General features: G+C 39.6%; 1 protein-coding gene across 1 annotated transcript in view; it reads left to right on the forward strand.

The window, feature by feature from the left end:
- The window catches only part of LOC108439652 (tyrosine-protein kinase ZAP-70), a 36,112-nt gene that overhangs the window by 995 nt on the left and 19,152 nt on the right, over nt 1-15,965 (forward strand). Inside the window, exon 2 of the mRNA XM_017718172.1 lies at nt 14,073-14,529. Within this exon, the coding sequence (XP_017573661.1) occupies nt 14,128-14,529 (402 nt within the window). The 5' untranslated portion in view covers nt 14,073-14,127. The remainder of the gene's footprint in view (nt 1-14,072; nt 14,530-15,965) is intronic.

Genomic DNA, 15,965 nt, shown 5'->3' on the forward strand with positions numbered 1-15,965 from the left:
GTTCGTGTCGAACTTTAGCTGTTCTTTTTGACTGTCCAATTTTACCTCAAATTGTTCCTTTTAACAGTTTAAATTTAACTCCACTTTAATTGCCTTTTTAACTGCAATTTTGACTTTTCTATTCGACTGTTCGTGTCGAACTTTAGCTGTTCTTTTTGGCTGTGCAATCTTACCTTCAACTACTCTTTTCAACTGTTGAATTCGAGCCTTGACTGCTTACCTTTTTAACTCCAGCTATGACTTTAAGTTTTCTTCTTAACTGTTAACGGTTTTTTTAAAGGTGCAATTTTAATTTGAACTTTCTCTGTTTAAATTTGTCTGTTCAATTATAAGTTAAACTACTGTTTTTTTGGCTGCTGAGTTAAAGCACCTTTGCGATTAATGAACTACAGTACCGTAACTGGCACTGACATCACATTACACAATGGTATAAAAAACTGAATTAAGAAATTGAGAGCTTATATATTCTTGTGTGAGGTATTTGTGAATAATCTTACAATGGAGACATATTTTCTTCTATACCTTTAGTTTCTATAGACTTCTCTTTATGTCGCCGCATCCTGCACCATGCTAAAGACAAAGGACTTCAGCAAAAAAGAGATGTTAAAAGACAAACGCGCACTGCAAGAAGATAAAACAGCAGCCTTTCCGCCACAGAACGCTACACAGCAGCTGCGACTTCAGAACTGGAGATTAAATTATATTTATAGAGATATTGAACATACTTGAAAACAAACTGACGTTGTATTTGGCCCCTTGGTAGCAGATGTTAAACGACTGCAACCCGGTTTAAAATGATGGCCTCAATACAGTTCAAAAATGAGTATAACAGCAAATATACATAGTAATAATGCAATGTGCCATTAACACAGATAACATTAACAGCAGTGTGAAGCTAGGATAGTGCTGCTATTAGGCCACAGGGAAATGCAACGCATCGCCTCATATCTGCTAATGTATTTGAGATTTCATATCAGCAGTGATTACGGCTTTCTTAACAGGACAGAAATACACAAAGCATTGAGCCAGCAGGCGCTCAGAGCTGTGGTACTATTGGGATGAGGCAACAGTCCAAACCTGACCCGACTCCAAATGCCCGTGATATTTCACCAGACTTGTGGGAACGGCTAAATATGGTTACAAAATCATGGAAAGCTATTCAAACAAACATGAGCAACAATCAAAACACGAAGAGCAATCAGAGGTCAGCGCCACTAATGGCCTTTAACATGCTGGAAAAAAAAAAACCTACTGGTTTCCACCATAGGCTGCAATTCTGAGAGAAGATTATTTCCATTTAACGTTTTTTGGATGTTATGAGACTAAGGAAGGAATTAATGATACAATAAATAAATACATTTGTTATGTCATACTAACAGGTCCAGATAAAGACTAAACTTTGATGGCAAAACTCACAAGTGAAAGTGTTGAGATAGACATTTTTTATTTTTTTTAAATAAAAGTGAGGTTTTTTTTTTTCCTTTTATTTTCCTTACAATTCAGTCATTCAGACAGAAACAAAGAGTGGGCTGAAGTGAAATGCCTCATTGTAGAGAAACTCACCAACGTCTTTACAGTGGTGGTGATAGAAACCAAGGGTTACTATATCTACAACACAAATATAGACATTTTATTTACTATCCAAACCACCAGTGAACCTACACGTCTTCTGAGTTTTATATGGAGTGTTGATGATGGTAAAATAGTGATAATATGTTTTCTTTGGAGACTATTATGCCTCAGAACACTCTGCATGTACCCCTCCACCATGAATCTATGGAAAAAGAAATAAGCCAATGTTTTAAGCCAAAGCTTCTCAAAACTACCATGAAACAATGTCTCAGGCATTCATAATGACTTTACGTCAACACGTAATGTGAGGGAGCTTTTAGAGGCGTTAAATTCTTCAGATGCCTGGTTCCTATCACCACCACTGTGAAACATTCTGAGTTGGTTTCTTTAAAAAAGGCCTATTTCAAACTAAAACCATTCTGAATGACTTTGTTCACATCTTACCCACTTAATTACGCAAATATATGAAAAAATGGTGAAAAGCCTCCTTAAGAATAGGTAATAGACCTGGGGTAGCAATTTAAGATGTCATTAACAGCAGGACACACTGAAATTCCATGTGCGTTATTGTGAAAATCAGCCGAACGAGCCAGACTATCTCACTAATGCTTAAGAAAATTAGAAATGAGATATTTACATTTTCCTGAAATTATGAGCGCTTAGTGAAGCTTTTATCCACATTGGGCTTCGGCCCAGTTTAGCCACTGCATACATTTTCTTTTGTGCATCTATTTATGCAGAGGTGGGCAAATATAACATTAGGAGTCTTACCCAAGGACTCTTATTGGAGCAGCATAAATAATATGAATTAGGATTAAGTCTGGAATTATAAGGGGTTAAAAAATACTTACCGCCAAAATACATTTTATGTGTCAATTCAGTGTTGGAGCTAGTGACCAGTATGAAACGGTGAGGATCAATGCAAAGTGCTGTAGGCACCTAAACAAGTGCTATTGTGCTAGTACACCATTCAAACACATGTAGCACAATATGTTGCTCATATTTTTCAAAAAATGACAAACTGTAGTGCTAGTAAAGCAGAATGACTCAAACAAATGTAATCCATAAACAGCAGAGCTGAGGAATTCTGGGACCTGAACTGCCTGAACTGTCTCCATATTCTCCCTCCGAGACTGCACAGCCAGTAATGAGGCCTGGGGTTTTCTGCTTATTTTTAGTAGTCTGAATGTCTCTGATTGCCTAGTGTGAGGAAGGCTTTGATAGTTGATTGTGTGGTTTGACTGCTTGTTTTTGGAGTGTAACCTTGCCCTATGAATATCAGCAGAGTGTGGGCGTGTCCTCATTAGCTCGCTTTGCACCCATAGGCTGCGGCTCATTCACACACATCCGGAACATAAATAGGCTGCCTGTGTACTTTTCCTAAATGGAAACTTTAGAAAGCGGTTTTCGCGCCGTGTATAGACAGTTTGTGTTTGTAAACAGCAAACGCACTGACCTGCGTAGATGAACGGTGCAGTTGTTAAGCTGTTCCAAAAAAAGAAACATAAACTAGAAAATTTGTCAGAACCTTTGCACAGGCCATAATTTATGTTTTATTATTTCCAAATGTGTTCAATTCAGCAAATAGATAGGAAATGTGCGTCATAATGTGCAGAAGTGTCATCTCAGAATTATTTCCAATTAACAGAGAGATGTAAATTGACCGGGGGTGCCAAAACTTTTGCATACACCTGTAAGTAAAGGGACAAAAGACACACTATAGATCCAGTGCAAAATAGTCATACATTAAGGGGTTAGAGTGAGATTTAGAAGGTGTGGAATGTTTTTAATATTGATATTATGGACATTTGATCACCAGTCTGCCTGATATCAACATAGCCAGCTTATACTAATATCTATATGTAGCTAGCAACAGCCAGCTAGCAGAACAGTAAAAATCAGCTATCAAATTTATTGTAACATCAGTGTGGTGCCAAAATGGTAACTTTACAGGCAGAGTAATAAAACATTCTTACTCTGAATGGAAGTTAAAGGGAAATTCCAACATTTTTCCATTTTTTTTACATAATTTAGTTGTTGATATTTAAAGATTCAGCCAGACAAAAGTCATTCAGAGTGGTTTGATTACGGTTCATTACAGAGAAGCTCTGACTCTGATTTCTTTACAGGGGTCGCCATGCCTACGAGGCAAATGTAGCCATTTTATTTACTGTCTACGACCATCAGGGAGCCTACACGTGTCTTCTTATGTAATGCTGATGATGGTTAAATACTGAAGAAATATGTTTTATTTGGGGACTATTTGCTTTGGGACACACCAAAGGCCAAAACGTGCTTAAAAAATATCTAAAACTATGTCTGAGACATCAGACAACATATTCACAACCGTTATGAAGAAGCTTCTTCAGACGTCTGGTTCTTATCATCACCACTGTGAACAACTCTGACTAGGCAAGTTCTTCTAGAACGCAACATTTCACACCAAACCACTCTGAATGACTTCGTTAACACCTTGACAATTTAATTATGATTATAATTTAGAAAAATTGGTGGATTTTTCTTTAATCTGAGGAGATTTTTTTCATTGCTCTGTCAATCATAAATGTTTCACTCATTGTGAAGGTCTGCCAGTATTTTTCAAAGTCTGAAAATTGAAAAAAATGAAGTTTTCTTCCAACAGCTGCAAAAAAATATCTGTTCATTTTAAACAGGCCTGTATTAAGACAATAGTAGTGACAATATTGCTTGGTTTTGCAAACTAGGCTAGTTACCTAGACAACACAATGCTTTGGAATGACTTCCAAAGGATGAGAAGAAGAGCATGCTGACTGCATCACTGTTATATATTGTACAGTAACTTTGATAGATATTAGAAATTCTTTAATGATGCATCAAATTATAGTAGATCTCAGCGTCATTTGCCATTTACATAAAACAAAGATCCTGTGCTCTGGCCCAGTTCAACCTCTGTAGTCATTTGGCAGGTCCAGAGTGACAGAGTGACCCACTAAGCTGCATTAGCAATAGAGCATACGAGGTCATGTGGTGGACATTACAGCTTTGATTCAGCTGCAGTAGACTATCGCAGTCGTGACATTATTTGCAATAACACAGGGTTCTATAGCTCAACACAACAGTTCTGCAAAGATGTTTAAAAAAGTAATGCAGATAAGCCTCAAACATTATATTAAAATACACTTTAACATGGGCAGTTCCTTCTGCCACAACAGTACCCTTTTGTGTAAGAAATAGAGCCACAAAACTGTGTCAATATCAGGTTCAGCTCAGCTTTTTCAACACTTGTAGGATGAACCTGAATGTGTCAGTCTGTAGAACATTTCACAGCACGTCTTGTCTGCTGAAGTGCATTCTGCTCGTTTCTGGCTAGTAAGTATCGTTTAGTCGTTTAAAGCTGCCAACTGAAAAACTTGCTTGAGAACAAAGTCAGAAAGGTTCAGGATTAGACGCAGGTCACTGCAGTCACTCTCTTCTTCAGAATCTGACCAAACAGACCGCAGGTCAAATATTATATACAGAAGCTATCTAAAGTATTATTTTCTGTTTCTGTATGTGCTAAGGTAGAAATATAGTAATGGATGACCGGAGTGTAATGTAATGTAATGATGCAGTTATTGTGCAAAACCAGCACGCTTCTCAAGCAATCAAATTGTGTCTCCGGTACTAACTGCTGCAAAAATTCAGAATGTGACGCATGCTAGACTAAAGCTTAGCCACTACTGCGGTTTCTGAGAGAAGAGAGAAGTCAGTGAGAAGCTAAAGAAGGCCTTTCTGCTCTGAAGCCTGGGGACTGACCCACACCCAGAAGATCAAGGTAGTTGTAGTTATCACGCATCATCTATGCTCCAGACTTCTCTGATTCTGTAAGCTGTTTTCTAGTCTGTGGGGGTGTAAGCAGAATGTAGAAAGGCGCGAGTAAGTGTAAGCTACAAAGGTAGTTTTGCAACTTTGCCAACTTTTTTGACATGAATGTATTAAGTTGTAAAGTAATCAAAGAATTTAAAGCTGTCAATACACACAAGCATTTAATCTGATGTATGTAAATATAATTATCTTCAGAATATATTTGTAATCGCTTAAAACGCCAGGTTTATTACATCTTAACCCTTGTGTGGAGTTCAGGTCTGCGGGTCCCATTTTCAATGTTTACCAAAAGAAAAAAATTATGTGATTTATTATTATTCCAACCTTGGATTCTTGGCTTTTTCTCATTTTCTGTGAGGAATGTATAAAATAACCCATTTTCAGTGTCTTCACTCTGTTCACCCCCCACACATTTATATTACACATGTGGTGTTGGGCTGAACCCGCGGGGAGTGCTCTTACATGCATTAGTGTGTAAGTGTGTGTGTGTGTGTGTGTGTGTGTGTGTGTGTGTGTGTGAGGGTGGACAATATGGACAGGCTGCTGACTGGCTACAGCTGCTAAAAGCAACCCTACGCTGGACACTTATAATGTTTTAAACATCTGGTATTTTTATATAAATTGTTACAGCTGTATTGATTTTAAAAAACAATAATGTGGTGGGTCCACTAGACCACCGAGTAACAACCACATCAACACCACACAAAGGTTAAGATTTATAATTCGGTAACTAAGCGTAGACCAGCCGGCAGATCTTGGCCATTTAAGGAGTTAACTGTGTGCATTAGAAAGTTGCTGGTACAACAATATACATGTAGTCATCAACTTTCCCGCCGACTGCAGCGTTCTGGCATTCATATTTTCCAGACAAAGCGACATTATGGCCTTCCCCTAACAACATTTTCATTTTCTCCCTTTTTCCGTTCTTACCAAGTAAAGCACTGAATTCACCTGATTGAAATGTGCACTTCGTTTCCACATGAATAAAATATGTGACGTCCACACAATTTAGTCTGTGAGCCTACAGACTTGTGGTAATAACTATGTTGATTGGAACACTATGCCGTTGTTGGAACAAAACCTCGAACTTTACAGGAGAAGGAAAAAACCTACTTTTTAATGTAAGTTTAAAAAAAGCATGTTTTAATGTAAGTCAATGGAATCAGATTTTTGTCCAAGTCATTTTGGGTCATTTCTTTTGGTCCATTCATAATGAAATTTTCACGCAATGTAAAGGACAACAGGTGTTTTCAAATTGTCAATGTTAAAAACTGAAAAACAACAAAAATGGAGATATGAGGTTTTGCTTCAACAGCAGCGATATAATATACATATTGTATATGTATAATGTACTTCCAAAACAGTAGCTGTTCAGGAGAAGATATGTGATCATTTTAATGTAAGTTAATGTAAGAAGATCTTATTACAAGTAATTTTGGATTGTTGGTCCATTCCTTATGAAATTTTCACACAGTCTAAAGTACAGCAAAAATATAGAGATACATGGTTTTGGTGTGACAGTAGCAATGATATGGACATGACGTACACATTTAAATCAAATTCAGTGTAGGTCAGTCAGGTCAGGTCAGTTGAGCCCTTGCAATGCAAAAAGTAAATGTGACGCTTCATGTAAAAATCATATAAGCATGAAATGGTGTGGCACTGTTTGATGCTGTGTATTTAAAATAAAGGCTTCACTTAATTGTAAATAAAGCATGGTTTCACTTCTTATGTAAATCGTTGTACAAAATAAAATAGATAACAAAATAATTGATAATTCACATAAAAAGGGTGGAATGGTTGATAAGCGTTTTTTCTTTCGAGGGGCTCAGTTAATAAATCGTGATTTTCAGCTCCTTTTTTTTAATAGAATCCTCATGCTTGTCATATTTAAGCTCAGATAGTATTACTCTTATTTCATTGTTAGGTTTTGGTTGGAAACAAAAAGGTTAAATTCTTAAACCACCCAAAACAAAACTGTCCAATCAGGGTTTATTTTCTCCCTGATATCTAGAAAAACAGCCAAGCAAGCTCTCCCATTGGTTAAGCTTTCAGGAGCTAAACAGAAGACATACAGGACAAACTGATAGGAACCAATCATGTTTTGAGTTACGATGTATGGACCGATTTTGTGATTTAAAAAAAAAAAAAAAAACAACTTTAGGCCATCTAGAAATTCTAGATACGTCCCTACGAGTGCAAGTGGCACCCTGATGTTTTAGTTAATTGTCAGAAATGGAAAGACTCTACGGCTATGGTCACATGACCAGACAGATTACCAGTAGCACAAATCTGATTTTTTGCTCTAATGGGACTCAGATCTGATGTTTTCGGGGCTGTGTGGACGCAAATCTGATCTTTTCAAATCTCACCTGATCCGCATTCAAATATGGTCCTAGATCAGATACGTATCCGGATTTGTGGCCATGCGGCCTTAATTTGACGCTCCAGTCGGATTCATTGCTTTTTTTCATCATTCCTCATTCAGTGTTACCATGGCAGCAGCACAAAAACAGAAGTTAAAGCCAGTGGAAAAGCAACACGTCTCACCTTTTTCTCCTTTGTCTCGCTCTAATAATGAAGCTGAGAGCTGATCAGAGTTAATTATTGGCTCTTTCTGCTCGTTAATCTGTTTGCTGATGATGCGGGTGGCGCATGTAATTCACTCATCATTCAAACCATTTCAGGATGCTGGTTCATTCACATTAATGACAGATTTGAATGACCTACCTAAATGAGTGTGAACCATCATGTCAGAGAGATCGGATTTAAGCAAAAAATCAGATTTGAGCAACGAGGCTTGTAATGGGAACCTAGCCTATGTCAATGCTCTTTACTGAAAGAGTCTCTGTAAAACTGCTACAGGGTAAAATGTATGTTAATGTCTGTTACAAATGTCAAATATCAGGATTTAATCTAGAACAGCAAAGAACGATCACCTGAGTCTTGGCTAATATACTACTAAAATCCCACAGCAAGATTGTAGAGGTGTTTTGTTTTCCATGAGTGTCACATTTATGGCCCAATCTGAAGGCCTAGCTCTAATGGCCATAGTTTGCCTCCAAGGCCAGTACTGTATAAACCAGCTGGTTTGTATTCACATTGGGCTTTTGTCAGCTGCTCTGCATCACGTCTATATCACCCATCTGTCTTTAAGATATAAGGTCCCTTTGCTGTGGCCTGCTGTGGCTTAGAAATGCTGGGTGAGTGTTTGCGTGTGCATGTCTAGCGGTCTTCCGCTGTGCCGGTGTCCTCTCTGGGACTGTGGGCAGGGGTGTGTGAATCTGTCCAGGAAGCTGTGGTGTAAGCCTCAGATGATGCTTAGGTGTAGAGGGGGAATACCTGCTCTACATTCAGGTGAAGGATCAAAACAAACTCACTCTGGACAGGATGGCTCTGATGTTATGGGCCGCAAATGGGTCAAGGGAGGTCATCTGAGTGGGGGTCTGGAGCAAAGCCTTAAACTCTTAGCCTAAGGGTTATCTAGATACTGCCGTGTATTATTAACTGGCAACAAAACTAACATTTCCTGCACTTTCCATTAGCCAAAGTTGCAGAATAAGTAACATTATTTACTCTTGAAAGAGGCGGACCTTGCTATGCTATGATATGCTGTATTATGCTATGCTATTTTGCAGCATTCAAATACAGAGCGTACTTACCTGCCTCAAACTATCTACCCCATAATATTGTAAGAAAAATCAGCCAAAATGAAAAATATAAATAAATTGTCTGGTTGCAACGCACGCTTGAAACAAAAACCTTGCATACAAGTTACATAGCTAGAACATAGTGAAAGTGAAACAAGAACCTACAGACCTTCAGAGCTTGAGATGAAAAATCTAATTTTTCCCTAATATTTAAGTGCAGTGGTTCAGCTAAGACTGGGTTTGGTGTGTAAAGTTTACTTCTTTGGTTTTGGCCTGGAGCTACGAGGCTAATGTTAGCATATTAACTCATCATTTAGCATATCGCTAACTGCTAAATCATCCCGTACTGGCCTTAAACAGCGCGGCGTTGTTCAGTAATCTCTAATTGACTTGCTTTCTGACCGTCTGTGACCCACTGTTAGCTATAAAAATGCATGTAGCATAGCTAAAACAACGCTAGCAGAAGTCTGAATTTTGTCCATACGTTTGTCAGTTTTTACAGGTATCAATATGTTATAATGTGCCCAAAATCTACATAAGCGAGTTTATTACAGATTGCTTGTCAACTCCGCTCAGTTTGAGGGAAGTGTGACTCAGCTTGCAGGCCTGCAGTTAGCACAATGCTAATAGGGAGATTTTAAGCTTCCATTATTTGTTAGCTGCATTAGCCTGGCTGCAGTGGAAAAATGAAGACCGCCACGTCATACATAGTGACTGCATTTGGGATAAAGGCAATCCTGCTGAAAAAAACAGCTGGTTTATGTTGGTTTATGTAGGTTTCCCTGCTAAAAAAGAAATCGTAGAGACCTCTAAGTGTTTATGTTGGTTCCTGAAGATTTTGTAAAGTGTTTTGGCTTTTTTGATGAACTGATATCACAATGTAAAGCACTCTAATAGTTTAGCAGGACACAATGATTCTAAACGCATTTGATCGTTTACTGGGGTGTAAGGGTCTTCTTTCTAAAATTTGTGGCCAATTCTGGCTTTCTTTTGTGAGTGTTGGTTGACTACCGGGTAAACACTAGGCATGCAGGCCAGAACAAGGCCAGATTCTGGACAGCTTTATACAGTTTTTCCTTGTGTCTACAATCGTGGGACAATTCTGGCGTGAATGCTGTGGACCAACAATGCAGTTGGGTCAGATTGGGACCAAATCTGGGCCATAACCTTTCGTTCTACTCACTTTACACCATGTGGGCCAGATCTGGGCTGAGGACCCAACTGTATATTGGGATAGAACAAATTAAGGATGTGGCTCACCATTGGGCCAGACAAATTTTGCTAACTGGAAATTCCCATTAGAAAGCAAAACCATTGTGTTTTAATGCATCACACAGGCATTTTGCTGGTAGTCAACATAACAGCTCCCAAAACATGACACATCGTCTTTGTAGACACAAAACCTTGCATCTCCAAAATCACGAGAAAAAAAAAAATTCTTAACTTATAATGGATGTTAACGTAACAATTTTTTTTCTAGGTTTTCCACTTTTATAGGTCCATCCACCATGAAATGTAACTCAATTAATAGGTAGCAAAATTACAGTTTTCAAATTCCAAAAGTAAAAAAAGGAAAAAAACGACAAAAATTAATACTTGACATTTTTGTATGATTGTGATGATGTGCTGGCTTTGCTGGTGACCAGCGATGCTGTTCTGTGCTGGTTTTTGTACCCTGCTGTAGCTGGTTGATGCTGGTCTGGTGCTGACTTAGCTGGTCACCCATATGCTGGTTTCACTGGTCACCAACCATGCTGGCCTGTCCTGACTTGTGTAGCAGGGAAATATGGTCTGCCTTTCATTTTTCATCTCAAATTCTTGGAATCAGTATGTAAATCCGCTATGGTTAAGTCCTTGGTAAGTCCAAACTATATAAATCACGTACTAGTTTCACACACTCAGAAAAAAAAGGTGCCAAACCGTCACTGGGGCAGTACCCTTAAGGTTATGTCTTCAGTACCTCATCATTATTGTGCCATATTCCATTGAAATGACATGTTTTAAGTTGTCCTGACTCCATGCGCCCTGTCGTCTCCAGTCTTTTGAACCTTAAAACCACAGTTGAGTCTTAAAGCCATTGCTGTACATTTACGTTGTGTGTACCTTGATGAACGACTACAGTACCTTTTTTGATAGTGTAGTTATTAAATATTTCACAGTAGGTACTTTATAGGTTCTTTGGTCAAAATATCACTTTAAAGGGTTTAGCCTTTCTTTGTAATTCTCAAACTACACATGCCAGGTCTGCTGAGTTAGGAACACTTCCTCTCTGCTTCGCTTGTGGCAAGAAAACAGAGCGCTCATCTCTCATGACCTGTTAACCTCCCACACACTGGAAATAGTGAACATTCAGCTGAGAGCGCGGACTGAGGGAAGGAAAGAGAGTTACAGGGAGAAAACTTGAGAAAAGGTAACTCTTTACTTAATTCGACAAAGGTTTTATGCCGTAACATGGCAACAGGTTTGGTACTAATTCCACCTTTCCCTGGTTGTTCAAGTCCTGTTTTATTATTTAGAATCGCTTGTGTGTCAGGTTTAACACATCGTGTCTCATGGTCCTGCAGCATAGACAGAACTGAACTCGCCTTACTGACTGTTTCGTGATTGAATTTATTGGTTGAACCGTTGAGGCTGTTAGAAGTGATGGTTTATGAATATGTTTCTGTGGTGGCTTTAGCTTTTGTAAACATGTTGTTTTAATTCATTAATTTTTTTTAAAGTGTTTTACGCAGGGAATTTGACTGCACCTGCTGTCTCAGCCCCAATGGGGTCCTGTTTACAGTCAGTTTAACCCTTTAAACTCCAAAGATCTGTAAGTGGGAGTTTGGACTCCTTAGATTTTTAGTAGTCCCTGAATAATTTATAGTAGTTTCTTTGTAATTCACAGAAGATACTGATCAGTAGATCATTCATAGTGGATACCAAATAATTCATAGTAGTTCATGAATATTTAATAGACGCCACGGAAAGATTCACAGTAGACACTTATTAACTCATAGTGGATATACTGTATAATATAAATACTGAATAATTCATAGCAGATACTATATAATTCATAGTAGATACGACATCATTCACAATAGACACTGAAAGCTTCACAGTAGATACTTAATAATTCATAGTCGATACAGAATAATTTATGTTTCACTGTAGTTACCAAATAATTCATAATGATCAACAGCAGATACTGAATTTAAGATTAATAACGGAATGATAAACTCATATTTTAGGAGATTATGAAAGAGTATGTGTCCTTTATGGGTCTGCGTTTGGGGCGACGGGCTTATGTATGTGTTGGCGAAGCTCAGGAACATTCGTGAAGCGGCAGCACCTGCGGCAGTCGGAAGATGCTGAGATGGGGGGCTGGGGGGAGGATGTGTGTGAGCTTCCTGTTGCAGCGGCGTCGCCCGCGGGGAGAGCGTGATCTCAGATCAGAGCTTAAAAGAGACTTCCAGCAGCCACTGCCACCTTCTGAGAGTCAGCCATGCAGCACAACAACACTCCAACACAGAAACACAGAACATGACTGCTGCAACCACAGTAACACCCCCCCAGCACTGAGACGGTGTGCTGGTGAAACGTGGCAGTGGCAGGGTTCAGAGATCTGATGGTGGGATTAAACAAGAGCACTTTGTCATTCGTGTCTGGGTGTGTGGGGTGTTCATGAGTCATATAGCTCTAAAACAGTTACAGTGTGTACTGGAAAAAATGGTAGTGTGAATTCATGTGATTCAAATGTGTGAAGTGAACGAAACGTAAGACATGAAAATATTGATTTCCAAAGCAAGACGTGCAGTGAAAGAAGTCATTTTGCTGATGTAGTGTATTTTATTTGTGAGAGCCACAAGCTATTTGACATATGAATCATAAACAAGGCCAACATGCACTTCCAGTCATTCGTCGTTTTATCAGGAACACCGATCATACAGGTGCATATTGTCACTGTCGTTTCAAAGCCATGCATCTAACATTTTGCGTCGCTTTTTTTTCCATTTGAATACAGTAATTCCTGTAATATTGTGTATGAATTCATGGCTGTCGATTGGCCCCTCCCAGTCCTCCATGTGCTCCTTTGGTCCTGTCCATGTGATTCCTTGTTTTGATTCTTCCCTGTCCTGCCCCCTTCTTTCCAGACCCTGCCCTTGATTGTTCTCACCTGTGTCTTGTTAACCCTCTTGTTAACCGCCTGTGTCTTGTTAACCTGTTCTAGTATTTAAGCCCTGTGTTTTTCCCTACTTGTTGGCTGGTCTTTGTATTGCATGGTGTTTGATTTTCTGGCCTCCCTTGTATTTTCCGTTCTATTTTAATATTTAATATTTAACCTTTTTTGTCATGTCTGTCCCTCGTTCTCGCCGTGTTGACTCTTTGAGCCTGGACTGTTTAGACCCTATGGGTATGGATTTGCCCCTAATAAATCTCACTTATCTCAGCACATGCTTTTGACACCTGTTGAAATACACTGAGAAAGTGTCATGCACAATGCTAACTGGTGGGGTTTAAACTTCAATTACTTGTTAGCTTTGTTAGCCTCAATGCTCCAGTACAAAACTAACTAAGCTTGGACACCTACATGTCTTGGCCCATCAACTCTACTTGGTGTAAGAAGATAAGTTGTGTATATTTGACTTTTGGTCAAACTTTCATAACAATAACCTCCCATATACTAAAGCCTCTTGTAGACATGGGGACCCCTGGTTCCTATCACCACCACTGTAAAGAAAGTCTGTAAGTTCTTCTACAAATGAACCATTTCACATCAAACCAGTCTTAATGGCATTCTTTACAGCTCAACCACTGAATTATGCAGAAATTTAGAAAAATTGGCAGAATTCCCCTTTAAAGGGTTACACTTTAAACATGTTCTTTACACTCAACCTACTCATTTACAACAATATTTTCTTTTGCATAACCATCTGCTGACAAGTTGGTAGGGGAACCAAAAATGTTTCTTTGGTATAATTGCTCCAAAGACTTTGAGAGTTATATAATGTGTGTCTCTTTCTTTAGACTGTATCTCCTGACCGTCTGACCATCACCATCCCCTCCCCGGCCCCCCCCCACCATGATCGACGCTGCGGCTGACCTGCCCTTCTTCTATGGCAGCATCAGCCGCTCAGAGGCGGAGCAGCACCTGAAGCTGGCCGGCATGGGCGATGGCCTGTTCCTGCTGCGGCAGTGCCTGCGCAGCCTGGGCGGCTACGTGCTCTCAATTGTGTGGAACCTGGAGTTCTACCACTACCCTGTGGAGAAGCAGCTGAACGGAACATACTGTATCTCAGGAGGGAAACCGCACTGCGGCCCTGCGGAACTCTGCGAGTACTACAGTAAAGATGCAGATGGCCTGGTCTGCACGCTAAGGAAGCCCTGCCTCCGTGCCGCAGACATGTCCATCAAACCCGGAGTCTTCGACAGTCTGAGGGAGAACATGCTCAGAGAGTACGTCAGACACACCTGGAACCTGGAGGTGAGGAGAGGTCAAAGATCACTGACAGCTCTTTGCGGAAAATCACACAGGCAAGCATTCACAAACCACTCAAAGGGCGCCCATCTCAGTGGTGGCCATATGGCCAGGAAATCGCAAGCTTGATTGCTAGCGATGCCACAACCATCCGTAAGTGGGAGTCCAGGAGAGCATAACTGTCCTCTTTGTCTCTCGATGAGGAGAGTTGTCCCATCACTCAGCATGATGCTAGCCACAGTGGGTGTCTGTTAGGTGACAAAATAGATTAGCGATTAGCATTCTCCTCCAAGCATGTTGAGTGCCAATGCAATTCCATTAGTGGCAGTTAGCCTCCCAGCTTGGTAGCATCAAGTAATATAGAGAGATAAGAGGTGGGTGATATGGCAAAACTGTATCATGGTATCATGTATTATCAGGATGTATATCACAAAGTTTATTTTTACTGACATCTGAAGTTGGAACAGATAAAGTAATGCCCCATTTAGAAAACATGACCATAAAACATGCTACGCTGAACTAAATTCAATTAACCAGGCCTAATTATTCTCTCTTTTTAATCAAACATGCCAGTATACCAGCTGAACTCTTTTCTTAAAGTATTTGTTTTATTATAACCTTTACACCACTATGCTGCAAATAATAAGTGCAGATGAACGCAACGTGTAAAACAGGATAGCTCCTTTATCTGAACAGCCGAGTCAGGGATGTTTCAATCATGTTCCGCTAATGAAAACGTAGCAAGTTCCCATCTCTTGCTGTGCAGTCAGGGGCAGTCTGACGGTCCAGGTTGTTGAGAAGTAAGTAGACATTAAAGAGAAGTAAGGAAGGAACGACCCGTGTTCTGAGTTTAGACTTTAGCCACTATTCTGTCTGCTGTCACTTCTACTGCAGTGCTGCCTCCCTCAACCTGCTACATCAGTCAATGCAGCATTCTCAGGGCCTGGTCCTCACAACAGGAAGCTTCTCATGCTACCAAAAGCATGAAAATTGGGGTTTCCATCTGCCTTCTTTATGTATATTTTCAACAGTTGCATAAAGGAGGTGGATGGAAAAATTAGCTTTGGAAAAACAGCCTAAGTGTCTCAAAAGCACGTTTAAACCTACATGAGGTAGAACAGTTGGTTTATTGATGAAGGAGAAATGCAAGAAACACTGAAAAGGACTGTTCGCCTGGTGTCTTTGCAATGCGGGGTGACATATGACAGAAGGCTGCGTAAAACAGTAGTTGATGTTCAGTGATTTGTGGAAATTCACTTTATGTTTATTAAACGTTTGAATGTAAAACCCAGAATACTTAGATTGTATGTTGTCGGAACAAAATATTGTATCTCATTTCTGTCGTTTTTTCAGTTTTTGGCATGATCTGAAAATGTCTGATGCCCTTTACATTGTGAGTAAATTTCATGTCAAAAGGGCCAAAAGAAATGTCCCAAAATTAC

Source organism: Pygocentrus nattereri, chromosome 28, assembly GCF_015220715.1.
Source record: "Pygocentrus nattereri isolate fPygNat1 chromosome 28, fPygNat1.pri, whole genome shotgun sequence".
Classification (NCBI taxonomy): Eukaryota; Metazoa; Chordata; class Actinopteri; order Characiformes; family Serrasalmidae; genus Pygocentrus; species Pygocentrus nattereri.